The sequence below is a fragment of the Hemitrygon akajei genome, chromosome 3 (genome assembly GCF_048418815.1).
Source record: "Hemitrygon akajei chromosome 3, sHemAka1.3, whole genome shotgun sequence".
NCBI lineage: Eukaryota > Metazoa > Chordata > Chondrichthyes > Myliobatiformes > Dasyatidae > Hemitrygon > Hemitrygon akajei.
In genome coordinates this window covers 30,376,501-30,394,573 of record NC_133126.1, presented here as the reverse complement: position 1 = coordinate 30,394,573, position 18,073 = coordinate 30,376,501, and the positions used below count along the sequence as shown (strand labels likewise).

The 18,073-nt window shown below is 49.8% G+C and overlaps 1 protein-coding gene across 4 annotated transcripts in view; it reads right to left on the bottom strand.

Moving 5' to 3' along the window:
* LOC140724816 (estrogen receptor beta-like) overlaps positions 1–18,073 on the bottom strand; it is a 305,615-nt gene that overhangs the window by 42,820 nt on the left and 244,722 nt on the right. For all 4 annotated transcript variants that reach the window (XM_073039457.1, XM_073039459.1, XM_073039460.1 and 1 more), the window contains one exon: positions 16,538–16,671. In XM_073039457.1, the coding sequence (XP_072895558.1) occupies positions 16,538–16,671 (134 nt within the window). The remainder of the gene's footprint in view (positions 1–16,537; positions 16,672–18,073) is intronic.

Sequence of the window (18,073 nt, the reverse complement as noted above, 5' to 3'; positions counted from 1 at the left end):
GTGCAGTGGCCATAGAGACACAGGGAGACTGCAGTGGCCATAGAGACACAGGGAGACTGCAGTGGCCATAGAGACACAGGGAGAGCGCAGAGACCATAGAGACACAGGGAGAGCGCAGTGGCCATAGAGACACAGGGAGAGTGCAGTGGCCATAGAGACACAGGGAGAGTGCAGTGACCATAGAGACACAGGGAGAGCGCAGTGGCCATACAGACACACAGAGAGCGCAGTGGCCATAGAGACACAGGGAGAGCGCAGTGGCCATACAGACACACAGAGAGCGCAGTGGCCATAGATACACAGGGAGAGTGCAGTGGCCATAGAGACACAGGGAGAGTGCAGTGGCCATAGAGACACAGGGAGAGCGCAGTGACCATAGAGACACAGGGAGAGCGCAGTAGGCCATAGAGACACAGGGAGAGCGCAGTAGGCCATAGATACACAGGGAGAGCGCAGTGACCATAGAGACACAGGGAGAGCGCAGTAGGCCATAGAGACACAGGGAGAGCGCAGTAGGCCATAGAGACACAGGGAGAGTGCAGTAGGCCATAGAGACACAGGGAGAGCGCAGTAGGCCATAGAGACACAGGGAGAGCGCAGTGGCCATACAGACACACAGAGAGCGCAGTGGCCATAGAGACACAGGGAGAGTGTAGAGACCATAGAGACACAGGGAGAGTGCAGTAGGCCATAGAGACACAGGGAGAGCGCAGTAGGCCATAGAGACACAGGGAGAGTGCAGTGGCCATACAGACAGACAGAGAGCGCAGTGGCCATACGGACACAGGGAGAGTGCAGTGACCATAGAGACACAGGGAGAGTGCAGTGACCATAGAGACACCGGGAGAGTGCAGTGACCATAGAGACACAGGGAGAGTGCAGTGACCATAGAGACACAGGGAGAGTGCAGTGGCCATTGAGACACAGGGAGAGTGCAGTGGCCATACAGACACACAGAGAGCGCAGTGGCCATAGATACACAGGGAGAGTGCAGTGGCCATACAGACACACAGAGAGTGCAGTGGCCATAGAGACACAGGGAGAGTGCAGTGGCCATAGATACACAGGGAGAGTGCAGTGGCCATAGAGACACAGGGAGAGTGCAGTGACCATAGAGACACAGGGAGAGCGCAGTAGGCCATAGAGACACAGGGAGAGTGCAGTGGCCATAGAGACACAGGGAGAGTGCAGTGGCCATACAGACACACAGAGAGCGCAGTGGCCATAGATACACAGGGAGAGTGCAGTGGCCATAGAGACACAGGGAGAGTGCAGTGACCATAGAGACACAGGGAGAGCGCAGTAGGCCATAGAGACACAGGGAGAGTGCAGTGGCCATAGATACACAGGGAGAGTGCAGTGACCATAGAGACACAGGGAGAGCACAGTGACCATAGAGACACAGGGAGAGCACAGTGACCATAGAGACACAGGGAGAGCGCAGTAGGCCATAGAGACACAGGGAGAGTGCAGTGGCCATACAGACACACAGAGAGCGCAGTGGCCATAGAGACACAGGGAGAGTGCAGTGGCCATAGAGACACAGGGAGAGCGCAGTGGCCATAGAGACACAGGGAGAGTGCAGTGGCCATAGAGACACAGGGAGAGTGCAGTGGCGATAGAGACACAGGGAGAGCGCAGTGGCCATACAGACAGACAGAGAGCGCAGTGGCCATACGGACACAGGGAGAATGCAGTGACCATAGAGACACAGGGAGAATGCAGTGACCATAGAGACACAGGGAGAGTGCAGTGGCCATAGAGACACAGGGAGAGTGCAGTGGCCATAGAGACACAGGGAGAATGCAGTGGCCATAGAGACACAGGGAGAGCACAGTGACCATAGAGACACAGGGAGAGTGCAGTGGCCATACAGACACACAGAGAGCGCAGTGGCCATAGATACACAGGGAGAGCGCAGTGACCATACAGACACTGGGAGAGTGCAGTGACCATAGAGACACAGGGAGACTGCAGTGACCATAGAGACACAGGGAGAGCGCAGTGGCCATAGAGACACAGGGAGAGTGCAGTGGCCATAGAGACACAGGGAGAGAGCAGTAGGCCATAGATACTCAGGGAGAGTGCAGTGGCCATAGAGACACAGGGAGAGCACAGTGACCATAGAGACACAGGGAGAGTGCAGTGACCATAGAGACACAGGGAGAGTGCAGTGGCCATAGAGACACAGGGAGAGTGCAGTGACCATAGAGACACAGGGAGAGTGCAGTGACCATAGAGACACAGGGAGAGCGCAGTGGCCATAGAGACACAGGGAGAGTGCAGTGGCCATAGAGACACACGGAGAGTGCAGTGGCCATAGAGACACAGGGAGAGTGCAGAGACCATAGAGACACAGAGAGAGTGCAGTGACCATAGAGACACAGGGAGAGCGCAGTGACCATAGAGACACAGGGAGAGTGCAGTGGCCATAGAGACACAGGGAGAGTGCAGTGACCATAGAGACACAGGGAGAGTGCAGTGGCCATAGAGACACAGGGAGAGTGCAGTGACCATACAGACACAGGGAGAGTGCAGTGACCATAGAGACACACAGAGAGCGCAGTAGGCCATAGAGACACAGAGAGAGCGCAGTGGCCATACAGACACACAGAGAGCGCAGTGGCCATAGATACACAGGGAGAGCGCAGTGACCATAGAGACACAGGGAGAGTGCAGTGGCCATAGAGACACAGGGAGAGTGCAGTGACCATACAGACACACGGAGAGTGCAGTGGCCATAGAGACACAGGGAGAGTGCAGTGGCCATAGAGACACTGGGAGAGTGCAGTGGCCATTGAGACACAGGGAGAGTGCAGTGACCATACAGACACACGGAGAGCGCAGTAGGCCATAGAGACACAGAGAGAGCGCAGTGGCCATACAGACACACAGAGAGCGCAGTGGCCATAGATACACAGGGAGAGCGCAGTGACCATAGAGACACTGGGAGAGTGCAGTGGCCATAGAGACACAGGGAGAGTGCAGTGACCATAGAGACACAGGGAAAGCGCAGTAGGCCATAGAGACACAGAGAGAGCGCAGTGGCCATACAGACACACAGAGAGCGCAGTGGCCATAGATACACAGGGAGAGCGCAGTGACCATAGAGACACAGGGAGAGTGCAGTGGCCATAGAGACACAGGGAGAGCGCAGTGGCCATAGAGACACAGGGAGAGCGCAGTGACCATACAGACACACAGAGAGCGCAGTAGGCCATAGAGACACAGGGAGAGCGCAGTGGCCATAGAGACACAGGGAGAGCGCAGTGACCATAGAGACACAGGGAGAGTGCAGTGGCCATAGAGACACAGGGAGAGCGCAGTGGCCATAGAGACACAGGGAGAGCGCAGTGACCATAGAGACACAGGGAGAGTGCAGTGGCCATACAGACACACAGAGAGCGCAGTGGCCATAGAGACACAGGGAGAGCGCAGTGGCCATAGAGACACTGGGAGAGTGCAGTGGCCATACAGACACAGAGAGAGTGCAGTGGCCATACAGACACACAGAGAGCGCAGTGGCCATAGAGACACAGGGAGAGCGCAGTGGCCATAGAGACACAGGGAGAGTGCAGTGACCATAGAGACACAGGGAGAGTGCAGTGGCCATAGAGACACAGGGAGAGAGCAGTGACCATAGAGACACTGGGAGAGTGCAGTGACCATAGAGACACAGGGAGAGAGCAGTGGCCATAGAGACACAGGGAGAGAGCAGTGACCATAGAGACACTGGGAGAGTGCAGTGGCCATAGAGACACAGGGAGAGCGCAGTGGCCATAGAGACACAGGGAGAGAGCAGTGACCATAGAGACACTGGGAGAGTGCAGTGGCCATAGAGACACAGGGAGAGTGCAGTGGCCATAGAGACACAGGGAGAGAGCAGTGACCATAGAGACACTGGGAGAGTGCAGTGACCATAGAGACACAGGGAGAGTGCAGTGGCCTTAGAGACACAGGGAGAGTGCAGTGGCCATACAGACACACGGAGAGTGCAGTGGCCATAGAGACACAGGGAGAGCGCAGTGGCCATAGAGACACAGGGAGAGTGCAGTGACCATAGAGACACAGGGAGAGTGCAGTGACCATAGAGACACAGGGAGAGTGCAGTGACCATAGAGACACAGGGAGAGCGCAGTGACCATAGAGACACAGGGAGAGTGCAGTGGCCATTGAGACACAGGGAGAGTGCAGTGACCATACAGACACACAGAGAGTGCTGTGGCCATAGAGACACAGGGAGAGTGCAGTGACCATAGAGACACAGGGAGAGCGCAGTGACCATAGAGACACAGGGAGAGTGCAGTGGCCATTGAGACACAGGGAGAGTGCAGTGACCATACAGACACACAGAGAGTGCAGTAGGCCATAGAGACACAGGGAGAGTGCAGTGGCCATTGAGACACAGGGAGAGTGCAGTGACCATACAGACACACAGAGAGCGCAGTAGGCCATAGAGACACAGAGAGAGCGCAGTGGCCATACAGACACACAGAGAGCGCAGTGGCCATAGATACACAGGGAGAGCGCAGTGACCATAGAGACACAGGGAGAGTGCAGTGGCCATAGAGACACAGGGAGAGTGCAGTGACCATAGAGACACAGGGAGAGCACAGTAGGCCATAGAGACACAGGGAGAGTGCAGTGGCCATACAGACACACAGAGAGCGCAGTGGCCATAGATACACAGGGAGAGCGCAGTGACCATACAGACACTGGGAGAGTGCAGTGACCATACAGACACTGGGAGAGTGCAGTGGCCATAGAGACACAGGGAGAGTGCAGTGACCATAGAGACACAGGGAGAGTGCAGTGGCCATAGAGACACAGGGAGAGTGCAGTGACCATAGAGAAACAGGGAGAGCACAGTGACCATAGAGACACAGGGAGAGCACAGTAGGCCATACGGACACAGGGACAGCGCAGTGACCATAGAGACACAGGGAGAGTGCAGTGACCATAGAGACACAGGGAGAGTGCAGTGACCATAGAGACACAGGGAGAGTGCAGTGGCCATAGAGATACAGGGAGAGCGCAGTGACCATAGAGACACAGGGAGAGTGCAGTGGCCATAGAGACACAGGGAGAGTGCAGTAGGCCATAGAGACACAGGGAGAGTGCAGTGGCCATAGAGATACAGGGAGAGCGCAGTGACCATAGAGACACAGGGAGAGCGCAGTAGGCCATAGAGACACAGGGAGAGCGCAGTGGCCATACAGACACAGGGAGAGTGCAGTGGCCATAGATACACAGGGAGAGTGCAGTGGCCATAGAGATACAGGGAGAGCGCAGTGACCATAGAGACACAGGGAGAGTGCAGTGGCCATAGAGACACAGGGAGAGTGCAGTGGCCATTGAGACACTGGGAGAGTGCAGTGGCCATTGAGACACAGGGAGAGTGCAGTGACCATAGAGACACAGGGAGAGTGCAGTGGCCATAGAGACACAGGGAGAGTGCAGTGACCATACAGACACACAGAGAGTGCAGTGACCATAGAGACACAGGGAGAGTGCAGTGGCCATAGAGACACAGAGAGAGTGCAGTGGCCATAGAGACACAGGGAGAGCGCAGTGACCATAGAGACACAGGGAGAGTGCAGTGACCATAGAGACACAGGGAGAGTGCAGTGGCCATAGAGACACAGGGAGAGTGCTGTGGCCATAGAGACACACAGAGAGTGCAGTGACCATAGAGACACAGGGAGAGTGCAGTGACCATAGAGACACAGGGAGAGCGCAGTGACCATAGAGACACAGGGAGAGTGCAGTGGCCATAGAGACACAGGGAGAGTGCAGTGACCATACAGACACACAGAGAGCGCAGTGACCATACAGACACTGGGAGAGTGCAGTGACCATAGAGACACAGGGAGAGTGCAGTGGCCTTAGAGACACAGGGAGAGTGCAGTGGCCATACAGACACACGGAGAGTGCAGTGACCATAGAGACACAGGGAGAGCGCAGTGGCCATAGAGACACAGGGAGAGTGCAGTGGCCATAGAGACACAGGGAGAGTGCAGTGACCATAGAGACACAGGGAGAGTGCAGTGGCCATAGAGACACACAGAGAGCGCAGTGGCCATAGAGACACAGGGAGAGCGCAGTGGCCATACAGACACACAGAGAGCGCAGTGGCCATAGAGACACAGGGAGAGTGCAGTGGCCATACAGACACACAGAGAGCGCAGTGGCCATAGAGACACAGGGAGAGTGCAGTGGCCATAGATACACAGGGAGAGCGCAGTGGCCATAGAGACACAGGGAGAGTGCAGTGGCCATAGAGACACAGGGAGAGTGCAGTGACCATAGAGACACAGGGAGAGTGCAGTGGCCATACAGACACAGGGAGAGTGCAGTGGCCATAGAGACACAGGGAGAGTGCAGTGGCCATACGGACACAGGGAGAGTGCAGTGACCATACAGACACAGGGAGAGTGCAGTGACCATAGAGACACAGGGAGAGTGCAGTGACCATAGAGACACAGGGAGAGCGCAGTGACCATAGAGACACAGGGAGAGTGCTGTGGCCATAGAGACACAGGGAGAGCGCAGTGACCATAGAGACACAGGGAGAGTGCAGTGACCATAGAGACACAGGGAGAGTGCAGTGACCATAGAGACACAGGGAGAGTGCTGTGGCCATAGAGACACAGGGAGAGCGCAGTGACCATAGAGACACAGGGAGAGTGCAGTGACCATAGAGACACAGGGAGAGTGCAGTGACCATAGAGACACAGGGAGAGCGCAGTGACCATAGAGACACTGGGAGAGCGCAGTAGGCCATACAGACACACAGAGAGCGCAGTGGCCATAGAGACACAGGGAGAGTGCAGTGGCCATAGATACACAAGGAGAGTGCAGTGGCCATAGAGACACATGGAGAGTGCAGTGACCATAGATACACAAGGAGAGTGCAGTGGCCATAGAGACACAGGGAGAGCGCAGTGGCCATAGAGACACAGGGAGAGTGCAGTGGCCATAGATACACAAGGAGAGTGCAGTGGCCATAGAGACACATGGAGAGTGCAGTGACCATAGATACACAAGGAGAGTGCAGTGGCCATAGATACACAAGGAGAGTGCAGTGGCCATAGAGACACATGGAGAGTGCAGTGGCCATACGGACACAGGGAGAGTGCAGTGGCCATAGAGACACAGGGAGAGTGCAGTGACCATAGAGACACAGGGAGAGCGCAGTAGGCCATAGAGACACAGGGAAAGTGCAGTGGCCATACAGACACACAGAGAGCGCAGTGGCCATACGGACACAGGGAGAGCGTACGAACTTTTCGCAGACAGTACTGGAGGTCAAGGTTGAACTGGGATATCTGGGACTGAGAGATAGTGGCCCATCTACTGTGCTCATTCTCCAGGGAGCATTCTGATTGGGCAATGTCCCAGACTGGGCTGCCTTCCATGTATTGTTGAACTATTGTTAACTGACAGCAGCTCCATATTTGTGTCATTAACCTCAATACAGGGAGGGGTCATTACACATGCTTCTGACTACATCAACGGTGCTGAAGTTCAAGGGGTTGAGAGCTTCATGTCCCTAGGAGTGAACATCAGAATAGCTTGTCCTGGTCCAAACACATTAGATGTCACAGCCAAGGAAGCTTATCAATGCCTCTACTTCCTTAGAAGCTAACGAAATTTGTCATGTCTCCTCCAACCCTTATGAATTTTTATCGACGCACCATCCAATTCCAGATGCGTCACAATTTGACCCTGCCCAGGACCGCAAGAAACTGCAGAATTATGGACACAGCTCAGCACATCATGGAAAGCATCCTCCCATCCATGGACTCTGCACTTCTCGATAGCTCGGTAAAGCAGCTGACACAATCACAGACTCCATCAATCCCGAACGTTCTCTCTTCTCCTCCCCCCCGTTATAAAACTATTGAACAGTTGATTAGAACGACAAGGTTGACTCTTCACTCTAACTCATTATGACCTTCTGCCTGGACCACACTTTCTCTGTAACTTTAACACTTAATTCTGCAACCTGTTATTGCTTTCTGCCAAACCACCTCAAAAGGACTAATGTAATGAAATGATCAGTATGCGAAACAAAAGGTTTTCACTGTAACTTGTACATGTGACAATAATAAACCAATTTATAGTGAGACACTGACTATTGTTGCTGAATCAGCTCTGGAGCCAGAGACACAAGTTTGAATCCCATCCCACACATTAATAAATTTATCCTATTAAATAAATCTGGAATTTGAAATAAATTTATCCTCTTAAATAAATCTGGAATTTTAAATAAATTTATCCTCTTAAATACATCTGGAATTTGAAATAAATCTACCCTATTAAATAAATCTGGAATTTGAAATAAACTTATTCTCTTAAATAAATCTGGAACTTGAAATAAAGACAGTTTGAGTGAGATTAATTATGAAACCTTTGAAGTATTGGAAATCCTGTCTGGTTCTTCAGCATGCTGCGGGAGAGGGTGGGAGGAAGGAATCCACAGCCCTCCCACACTCTGGATCATATGTGACTCTAGCCCCACCAATTTGATCAACTCGTTACTGCCTCCCCAGTACTTAGAATCAGATTGCTATTGACAGACACAGCCAGATCCCCGAATAAAGAAAGAAAAATGCACGATGAATTTGAATAAATAAAACTAATTAACTTGGAGACGTAAAGAATTAAATAATAAAAAAACTGGGCCACAGTAAATTTATAAATTAATAAGTAAATTTGAATTCTCTGCCAGATGAGATTAATGAAATCGTGGGATGATAAATAAGGATGTAGGCAGAGATGATTTATAAATTAATAACAAACTTCTAAATTAATAACAAACTTGAGCTCTGATAAAACACTAATAAATTTACAAATTTGAAATACTTTAGCAGCAGGGAAAAATGGGGAGTGATGAAATTATAAAGTGATAAAGTTACAAAATCGGTACCAAGCTAAAAAAAACATGACAGAGGCAGGAAAGAATGCAGAACTGGAGAAGGAGATCGAGCAGTGAATGAACTGAATGTTGGTACAATGGGGGAATGATGAACACAGAATAGTACTGCTGTTCCTTCTGCCCATGATATTGTGTCAACCTTTTAACCTACTCCAAAATCAGTCTAGCTCTTCCCTCCTACACAGCCCTCTATTTTTTGTTCATCCATGTACCTAATTAACAGTCTCTTAAATGTCCCTTGTGATTCTGCCTCGATCACCAGCCCTGGCAAGGTATTCCATACACCCTCTACTTTGTGTTAAAAAAAACCCTACCTGACATCCTCCTTATACTTTCTTCCAACCACCTTAAAATTATGCTCCCTTCTATTAGCCCCTTTGCCCTGGGAAAAATCTCTGGTAGTCCACTTGATCTATGCCTCTTATCATCTTGGTCACCTCGATCAAGTCCCCTCTCATCTCCCTTTGCTCCAGAGATAAAAGGCCTAGTTCACTCAACCTATCCTCATGAGACATGCTCTCTAATCCAGGAAGAATCCTGGTGAATCTCCTCTACTCCCTTTCTAAAGCTTCTACTTCCTTCCTATAATGGGACAACCAGATCTAAACACAGTGTATTCCAAGCGTGGTCATTACCTTGCAACCCTTGAACACAATTGCCCAACAAATGAATGCTAACACATCATACGTCTTTTAAACAACTCTATCAACTTGTGTAGCAACTCCAAGTGATCTACAGACTGAATCCCTGAAATGGCAGTTTCCGTTTTGCAGCAAATTCTCCCCATTCTGCACCATTCCCAAACCACCTAACCAGACATTACCTGTCTGCGACCTACATTCATCACCTCAGAACCCATGATAGACAGAAGCCATCCCAGCAGCAACACACATACAAAATGCTGGAGGAACTCGGTAGGTCAGGCAGCACCTGTGGAAAGGAATAAACAGTCGATGTTTCAAGTTGAGACCCTTCATCAGGACTGGAAATGAAGGGGGAAGAAGCCAGAATAAGTAAGTGGTGGGGGGGGGAGGTGATAGGTGAAGCCAGGTGCTTGGGGGAGGGGGGGAGATGAGGATAGGTGGAAAAGGTATAAGGGCTGGAGAAACAGAAATCTGATAGAAGAGAAAAGTGGAACATGGGTGAAAGGGAAGGAGGAGGGGCACCAAGGGGAGGCCATAGGCAGGTGAGGAGGAGAGGTAAGAGGGAGCTAGAGGGGGGACAGAAGAAGAAGGAAGGGGAGGGAGAAACATTAATGGCAGTTAGAGAAAATGATATTCATGCCATCAGTTTGGAGGCTACCAAGACAGAATATGAGGTGTTGCTCCTCCAACCTGAGAGTGGTCTCACTGGAAGCCATGGACCAACATGTTGGAATGGGAACGGGGGCTGGAATTTAAATGGTTGGCCACTAGGAAATCCTGGCTTTTGAGGGTGGAGCAAAGGTGCTCGACAAAGCATTCCCCCAATCTATGTTGGGTTTCCCCAAAGCAGAAGAGGTTGCATCGGATCACCAAATACAGTAGACAACCCCCAAAAATTCACAGGTGAAGTGTTGCCTCACCCGGAAGAACTGTTTGGAGCCCTGAATGAATCCCAGCAGACTGCTGAGGATTACTGGTTGGGTAAGGGCAGGAATTTCCTTTCTCCCTTGGTCTGGAGGTTAGCTCATTCCAAGGTATAGAATCAGAATCAGGTTTATTATCACGAACTTATGTTGTGAAGTTTGTTGTTTAAAAATGTAGAATGTTCCAGCACAGTACAGGCCCTTTGGCCCAGGATGTTGTGCTCTCCTTTTAACATACTCCCCAAGATCAATCCAGCCCTTCCCTCGCACTTAGCCCTCCATTCTTCTATCATCCATGTGCCTGTCTAAGAGTCCCTTAAATGTCCCTAATGCATCTGTCTTTACCACCATCCCTGGCAGGCCGTTTCATACACCCACCACTCTTTGTGTAAAGAACTTACCACTGACATCCTCCTATACCTTCCTTCAATCACCTTAAAATGAAGTCCCCATGTATTAGCCATTTCTGCCTTCGGAATAAGTTTCTGGTTGCCCACTCCATCTCTGTCCCATTTCATCTTGTACACCTCAATCAAATCACCTCTCATCCTCCTCCACTCTGAAGAGACGGCTTCAGTACGGTGGGATACATAAAATACTCTAAATTACAATTCAAAATAAGTAATATATAATATTATAAGAAATATATAAAATATTACAAAAATATGAAGTAGTATAAAAAGAGAACTAAAAGTAAAAGAGTAGGAGTGTTAATGGATTGTTCAGAAATCTGAATGTGGAGGGGAAGAAGTTGTGTGTGTCAAATTGGGTATTAACGGAGGATTGTAAATGAAGAATACATCACCCTTAATTAACAGTATGAAAAAAAATTACCTTAATAAAAAGATCAGCATACTGGCTCAGGCGTATGAGATATGTTTAATTTTATCATGAAAAAATCATTCGGTACTGAAGAACTGCAAATTATAGCTACAAAGTGGATGGAAGATTGAAAGGGAGAATAAACGTCCAGGCAATGAAATGGCAGAATATAAAGTGCCCATTAGGGCTGATCATTGTGCTAAGGAGGGGGAGTGGATGCAGAGGGAGGTTGGAGAGGGATTCGTCTCGCCGAGGGGAAGACAAAGGATGACTACAAGCTCTTCTCCCACACAGTGAGTGTGAGGCTGTGCACGATGCACTCACACTCTATCAGCTTAGCTGAAAACGACAACACAAGAGATTCTGTAGTTACTGGAAATCCTGAGCAGCACACACAAAATGCTGGAGGAACTCAGCAGGTCAGGCGCCATGCATAGAGGGGTATAGACAGTCGGCATTTCAGGCTGAGACTGTCAATGGAGAGGAATAAATTTCCAGCATCTGCAGAATCCCTTGCGCTCATGATTTGCTGCTGCACTGCGAAGTCTCTTCAAGGGATGCCGACCCTGAAAACCTTTGGCAGGAGTTCAGTGAAACCCTCCCTCATTGCTCCCTTTCTGCTCTTCACTTCATCAATCACCTGCCAGCTTGTACTCCTCCTCCCCCCGCCTCTGGATTCAGGCTTCCTTTCTTGTTCTGATGAAGGGTCTCAGCCCGAAATGTCAACTCCATAGACGCTGCCTGACTGCAGAATGGGCTGAATATGAGCCACTGGAGGGACTCTGGGGGATGAGCCGCATCTGAGGAGGGAAATGGACACCTGACCTGTAGGATTGAGACCTGGCTGGTTCTATTTGCTGATGCTGTATGGGTAGGGCAGCACCAGGGTGTCGGAACTACAGCTGAACCTCAGGTCATTCTCACTCAGAACAAGCCAGTGTAAATGCGGTATTGGGCAGCATGCTGGAGAATAGTGGATGTAGCCCAATATGTCACGGGCCCATCCCTCCTCACTATCAGTGCTATCTACAGGAGGTGCTGCCTCAGGAAGGCAAACTCCATCCTCAAATGTCCCCACCACATGGGCCATGCCATCTTCTTGCAGCTCCCATCTGTAGGAGGTACAGAAGCCTGAAGCCCCACATCACGAGTTCGAGATCAGCTGCTTCCCTTCACCCAGCCATAAGAACACATGACATAGGAGCAGGAGTCGGCGATCATAGCAACACCATGACCACTTTGCACTAAATAGACTTTTTTTTTGTTCTAATTGTGATCCCTAAAGCAGTATAATTTGCTTAATTTATGCTTTCTTTTTGTGAATGCTGTTTATCTGATGCTATTAACAGTGAACTGTCTCTTTACGTTTGATTCCTGAAAGTGCAACACCTCACCTCCATTTGCCATTTCTCAGCCCATACCGAAAACTGAGCTATATCCCGTTGTATTCTTTAGCAGACTTCTACACTGTCCACAACACCAATAATATCTGTATCATGTGGACTGACAAACCTACCCAGCTGTGTTTTCATCCACGGTATTCATACCTAGCATAAACAGCAGAGATCCCAGTATGGATCCCTACAGAACACAACTAGTCGCAGACCTCCAATTGGCCGCTGTAAATTGCCCTCACCCACACTTGAGGGGCAATTTACAGGTCCAATTAACCTTCACATTTTCAGGATGTGGGAGGAAACTGGAGCACCCTGGGAAAACCCACACGGTCACACGGAGAGCATGCAGACTCCACACGGACAGCGCCGCAGGTCGGGATCGAACCTGCAGTGAAGCGGCAGCTCTATCCACTGAGACACTCCCCATTCCCTGTCGCACCCCATTCCCACCTGTACATTGTTCCCTGTTACGTTTCACCCAATCGTCAACACCCAGAGGGCAGTCTGGCAGAGAGTAATATTCAGCCGTCCTGTTGAAAGTTATCAATTCCATTCCAAAGTTTAGTAATCTGAAGCTTTCACTGATTCTCCCTCCACAGAGGCTGCCCAACCTGCCGAGTGTGTCCAGCATACTCTGTTTTTATTTCAGATTTCCAGTATCTGCAAGATTTTATTTTTGGTGAAAATCCATTCCATTCCCGGACTCCACCCCAGAGCACACAACCCACTCCTCCCCCTAAGCTAGCCCACACTCCCAGACGGTAAGCACTAGGACAATCTCTGGCCCCGGGACAGTGGTGGGTGGAGGGAGGGAATGTGGAGAGAAGTTGGAGGGAAGGAGGTGGAGGAAGGGAGGGTTAGTAGGTTGGGAGGAAGGATGGAGGGGAGGAGGACAGAGGGAGGGAGGATTGGTAGGTGGAGGGAGAGGGGATGTCAGGTCAAGGAGAGAGGGATGGACGGTTTGGTAGTAGGGAGAGAGGAGAGCTGGGAGAATTGGTAGGTGCAAACAGGTGAGGGATGAACAGCAGGGAGGGGGAAGTGATGAGTGGACAGAGAGGAAGGTCAGTGAGTGAGGAGTGGGAGAGAAGGTGGAAACATGGCTGGTGAGAGGAAGGAGGGGAGGAGGTTTGTAGGTGGAGGGGAGAGAGGAGAGGAGTGCTGAGGGAAGAGAAGGGGAGGGGAGGGGCAAGGGAATGAAGGGAGGAGAGTTGATTAGAACAGAAGACCATCGACAGGAGCAGAATTAGGCCATTTGGCCCATTGAGTCTGCACTGCCATTCCATCACAGCTGATTTATTATTCATCTCAATCTCTTTCACATGTCGTCTCCCCATAACCTTTGACACCCCGACTAATCAAGAACCTGTCAATCTCCACTTTAAATATACTCAGTGACTTGGCCTCCACAGCTGTCTGTGGCAGTGAATTCCATAGATTCATCACCCTCTGGCTAAAGAAATTCCTCCTCATCTCTGTTCTAAAGGGACATCCTTCTATTATAAGGCTGGTTATAGACTCCCCCACGATAGGAAACATTCTCTCCACATCCACTCTATCTCGGCCTTTCAATATTCAGTAGGTTCAATGAGATTCTCCCCCCCCTCCCCACCCCATTCTTCTAAACTCCAGTGAGTACAGGCCCAGAGTCATCAAATGCTCCTCATACATTAACCTTTTCATTCCTGAAATCATTCTCGTGAACCTCCTCTAGACCCTCTCCAATGCCAGCACATCCTTTCTTAAATAATGGGTCTAAAAGGGCTCACAATATTCCACGTATGGTGTGACCAATGCCTTATGTAATGCTGAGGCTTTATCTTTGCTTTTATATTCCAGTCCTCTCAAAATGAATACAAACATTACATTTAATATCTTTTCCACTGACTCAACTTGCAAGTTAACCTTTATGGAATCATAAATTCCTTTGCACCTCAGATTACTGAATTTCTCCCCACTAAGAAAATAGTCTACACCTTTATTCCTTCTACAAAAGTGCATGCTCATCTGCTTCCTTATATTATATTTCATCTGCCACTTTGCCCATTCTCCTCATCTGTCTAAATCCTTCTGAGAACTCCTTGTTTCGCCAACACTGCCTGCCCCTCCACCTATCTTTGTATCATCTGGCCATAAAGCCATCAATCCCATCATCCAAATCATTGGCATACTGTATAACATGAGAAGAAGCGGTCCCAACAGCGACTCCCAAGGAACACCACCAGTCACTGGCAGCCAACCTGAAAAGTACTCCTTTATTCCCACTCGTTGCCTCCTGCCAATCAGCCAATGCTCTATCCATGCCAGTATCTATCCTGTAATACCATGGACTCTTATCTTGCTTAGCAGCCTCGTGTGTGGCACCTTGTCATAGGCCTTCTGAAAATCCAAGTAAACAATATCTACTGACTCCCCTTTGCCTATCCTGCTTGTTATTTCCTCAAAGAATTCTATCAGGTTCGTCAGGCAAGATTTCCTCTTAAGGAAACCGCACTGACTTTGGCCTATCTTATCATGTGCCTCCAAGTACTCTGAAATGTCATCCTTTATAATGGACTCCAACATCTTCGCAACCAATGAAGTCAGGATAACTGACCTATAATTTCCTTTCTTTTGCCTCCCTCAATTCTCAAAGAGTGGAGTGACAGTTGAAATTCTCCAGTCCTCTGGAACCATTCCAGAATCTAGAGATTCTTGAAAGATCGCTACAAACACCTCCATGATCTTTTCAACTGGCTCTTTCAGAACCCTGGGGTGTAGTCCATCTAGTCCAGTTGACTTATCTACCTTCAGACCTTTCAGTTTCCCAAGCACCTTCTCCCTGCCTCCAGACACCCTTGAATTTCTGGCATACTGCTGGTGTCTTCCACAGTGAAGACTGACCTGAAATACTTGTTAGTCCACCATTTCTTTGTCCCCCCCCCCCGCCTTTGCTACCTCTCCAGTGGTCCAATATCCACTCGCGCCTCTCTTTTACTCTATACAGCTGAAAAAAAATTGGTATCCTCTTTTGTATTACTGACTACTTATCTTCATATTTCATCTTTTCTCTCTATATGACTTCTTTAGTTGCTTTCTATTCATTTTTACAAGATTCCTAATCCTCTAAATTCCCACTAATTTTTGGTATATTTTATATGCCCTGGCTTTAGCTTTTATCTTCACCTTCCTTTGTCAGCCACAGATGCCTGGTGCTCTCTTTAGAATGCTACTTCTTCTTTGTGATGCATATTTACGGTTCCTTCTGAACAGCTCCCAGAAACTCCAGCCAATGCTGTTCTGCCATCATCCCTGCTAGTGTTCCCTTCCAATCTACTTTGGCCAGCTCCTCTGTCATGCCTCTGTAATTCCCTTTGCTCCACAGCAACACTGATACACTGGACTTCATCCTCTCCCTCTCAAACTGCAAGGTGAATTCTATCATATTATGATGTGTAGACAGATGGGGAGTGAAGGTTGGTAGGTGCAGGAAGAGGAGGGAGGGGAGGATGATGTGTAGATAGATGGGAGAGGAAGGGGAGAGGAGGGAGCGAAGGGGAGGGAGGGAGAGAGAGAAGCAGAGAGTTGACCAGGATGATGGAACGTTTCCCTGCAGAGAAGCTAGAGCTTCCTGCCCAAGGTATCTGCTCAGTGAGGAAGATCCCCACCCCTCCCCTTGCATTGACTGCTCCAGAACCAAGAAGCGGGTTTAAATTAACAGGGGCAGCAGGCTACAAGGTTTGGAACTCTGGGGGTGGGGTTTCCTGTTACCTGTCTGCCCCACTGACCTAGTGGCGGCATAGGGCGGGGTGTGGAGCCGGTGTCATTACTCACTGGAGTTGAGTAGAACCATTGCCTTCAGGCAGAGATACTCGCTGTGCTGCAGCTTCAGCTCACGGAACCTGGACGTGGCGGCCAGCAACATGTCAAAGATCTCCAGGATGCCTTCCACACACTGTCCCTCGTCCCTGTGGAACGGGGAGAGCAAATCATAGTTAGCAAAGCTTCAAGGGGCCGTCCCAACATCACCGGCTGATGGGACGTTTGAGGGTTTGGTGAGGATTACAGAGTCCCAGCGCCACAGATACAGGCCCTTCAGCCCAACCAGTCCATGCTACCCCATTGCCCACACAGCTGGTCCCAATTCCCTCCCTTCAGCCCACCTCTCTCCATGTACCTGTCGAAGCGCTTCTTAACTGATACTATTGTACCTGCCTCAACTACTTCCTCTGGCAGTTCATCCCATATGCTCACCACCCTTGAGTGGAAAAGTTGTCCCTTTTTATATCTTCCCCCTCTCACTCTAAATCCCTACTGTTATCATCCACCTTATCTGTGCCTCTCAAATTTTTAAACATTTCTATAAGTGATGCACCATCAATAACTCACTCTGAGACGTAAGAAGCGAGATATCGGCTTTTATTGACTGGAAGAATGAACAACACTACATCCTGGAGAATGAGGCCGGGCTCAGGCCTCAATCGCCTTTATACAGGGGTCTGTGGGAGGAGCCACAGGAGCAGTCCAGACAGGTATATGTAGTTCACCACAATAAGGTTGCTTCTCATTCTCCTTCATTCCAAGGAATAAACTGATTGAGAATGATTAGAGGTGTGAGGTCATGATGCAGCTCACTAAACCCTGGTTAGACCACACTGCTAAGAATCTTGGCATTGACCCTGTATTCTGCCTTCAAGCTCGACCTTCCAAAGTGAATCACTTCACACACTTCTGGGTTGAACTCCATCTGCCACATCTTAACCCAGCTCTATATCCTGTGACCTACGACAACCTTCTACACCATGCACATTACCACCAACCTCGGTGTCATCTGCAAACTTAGTAATCACAACTACCAGTTCCTCGTCCAAATCATTTGTAAAAGTCACAAAGAGCAGGGGTCACCGAACACCGCTGGTCACCGACCTCTAGACAGAAAATGCACCATCAACAGCGCCTTCCGTGCGGATCAATTCTGTGTTCACGCAGCCAACTTTCCCCGAGTCCCATGCCTCCTGACTTTCTGAATGAGCCCAACAAACTCTCCTCACACATTAACCCTTACATTTCCGGGGTCATTCTCAGGAAAGGTGAATTGCTGAGTAGATAATATGGTCAGTTTGGCTGTGGGGCCAAAGAGCCTGTTTCGGTGCTGTTTTAAATGCCCGAGAGGAGGATGGAGAGGGAAGGGGAGAGGAAGCAAGGGGTGAGAGGCAGAGGGGGAAAGAGAGGGGGGGAGAAGGAGAGGGGAGTTGGTGGAGGAGAAAAAGGGGAGATGGGTGAACAGGGAAGGAGAGATAGAGGAGGGAGAGGGGATGAGGGAGGAGGAGGTGATGAGGAAGGAGAGAGAGTAAAGGAGGGAGAGAAAGA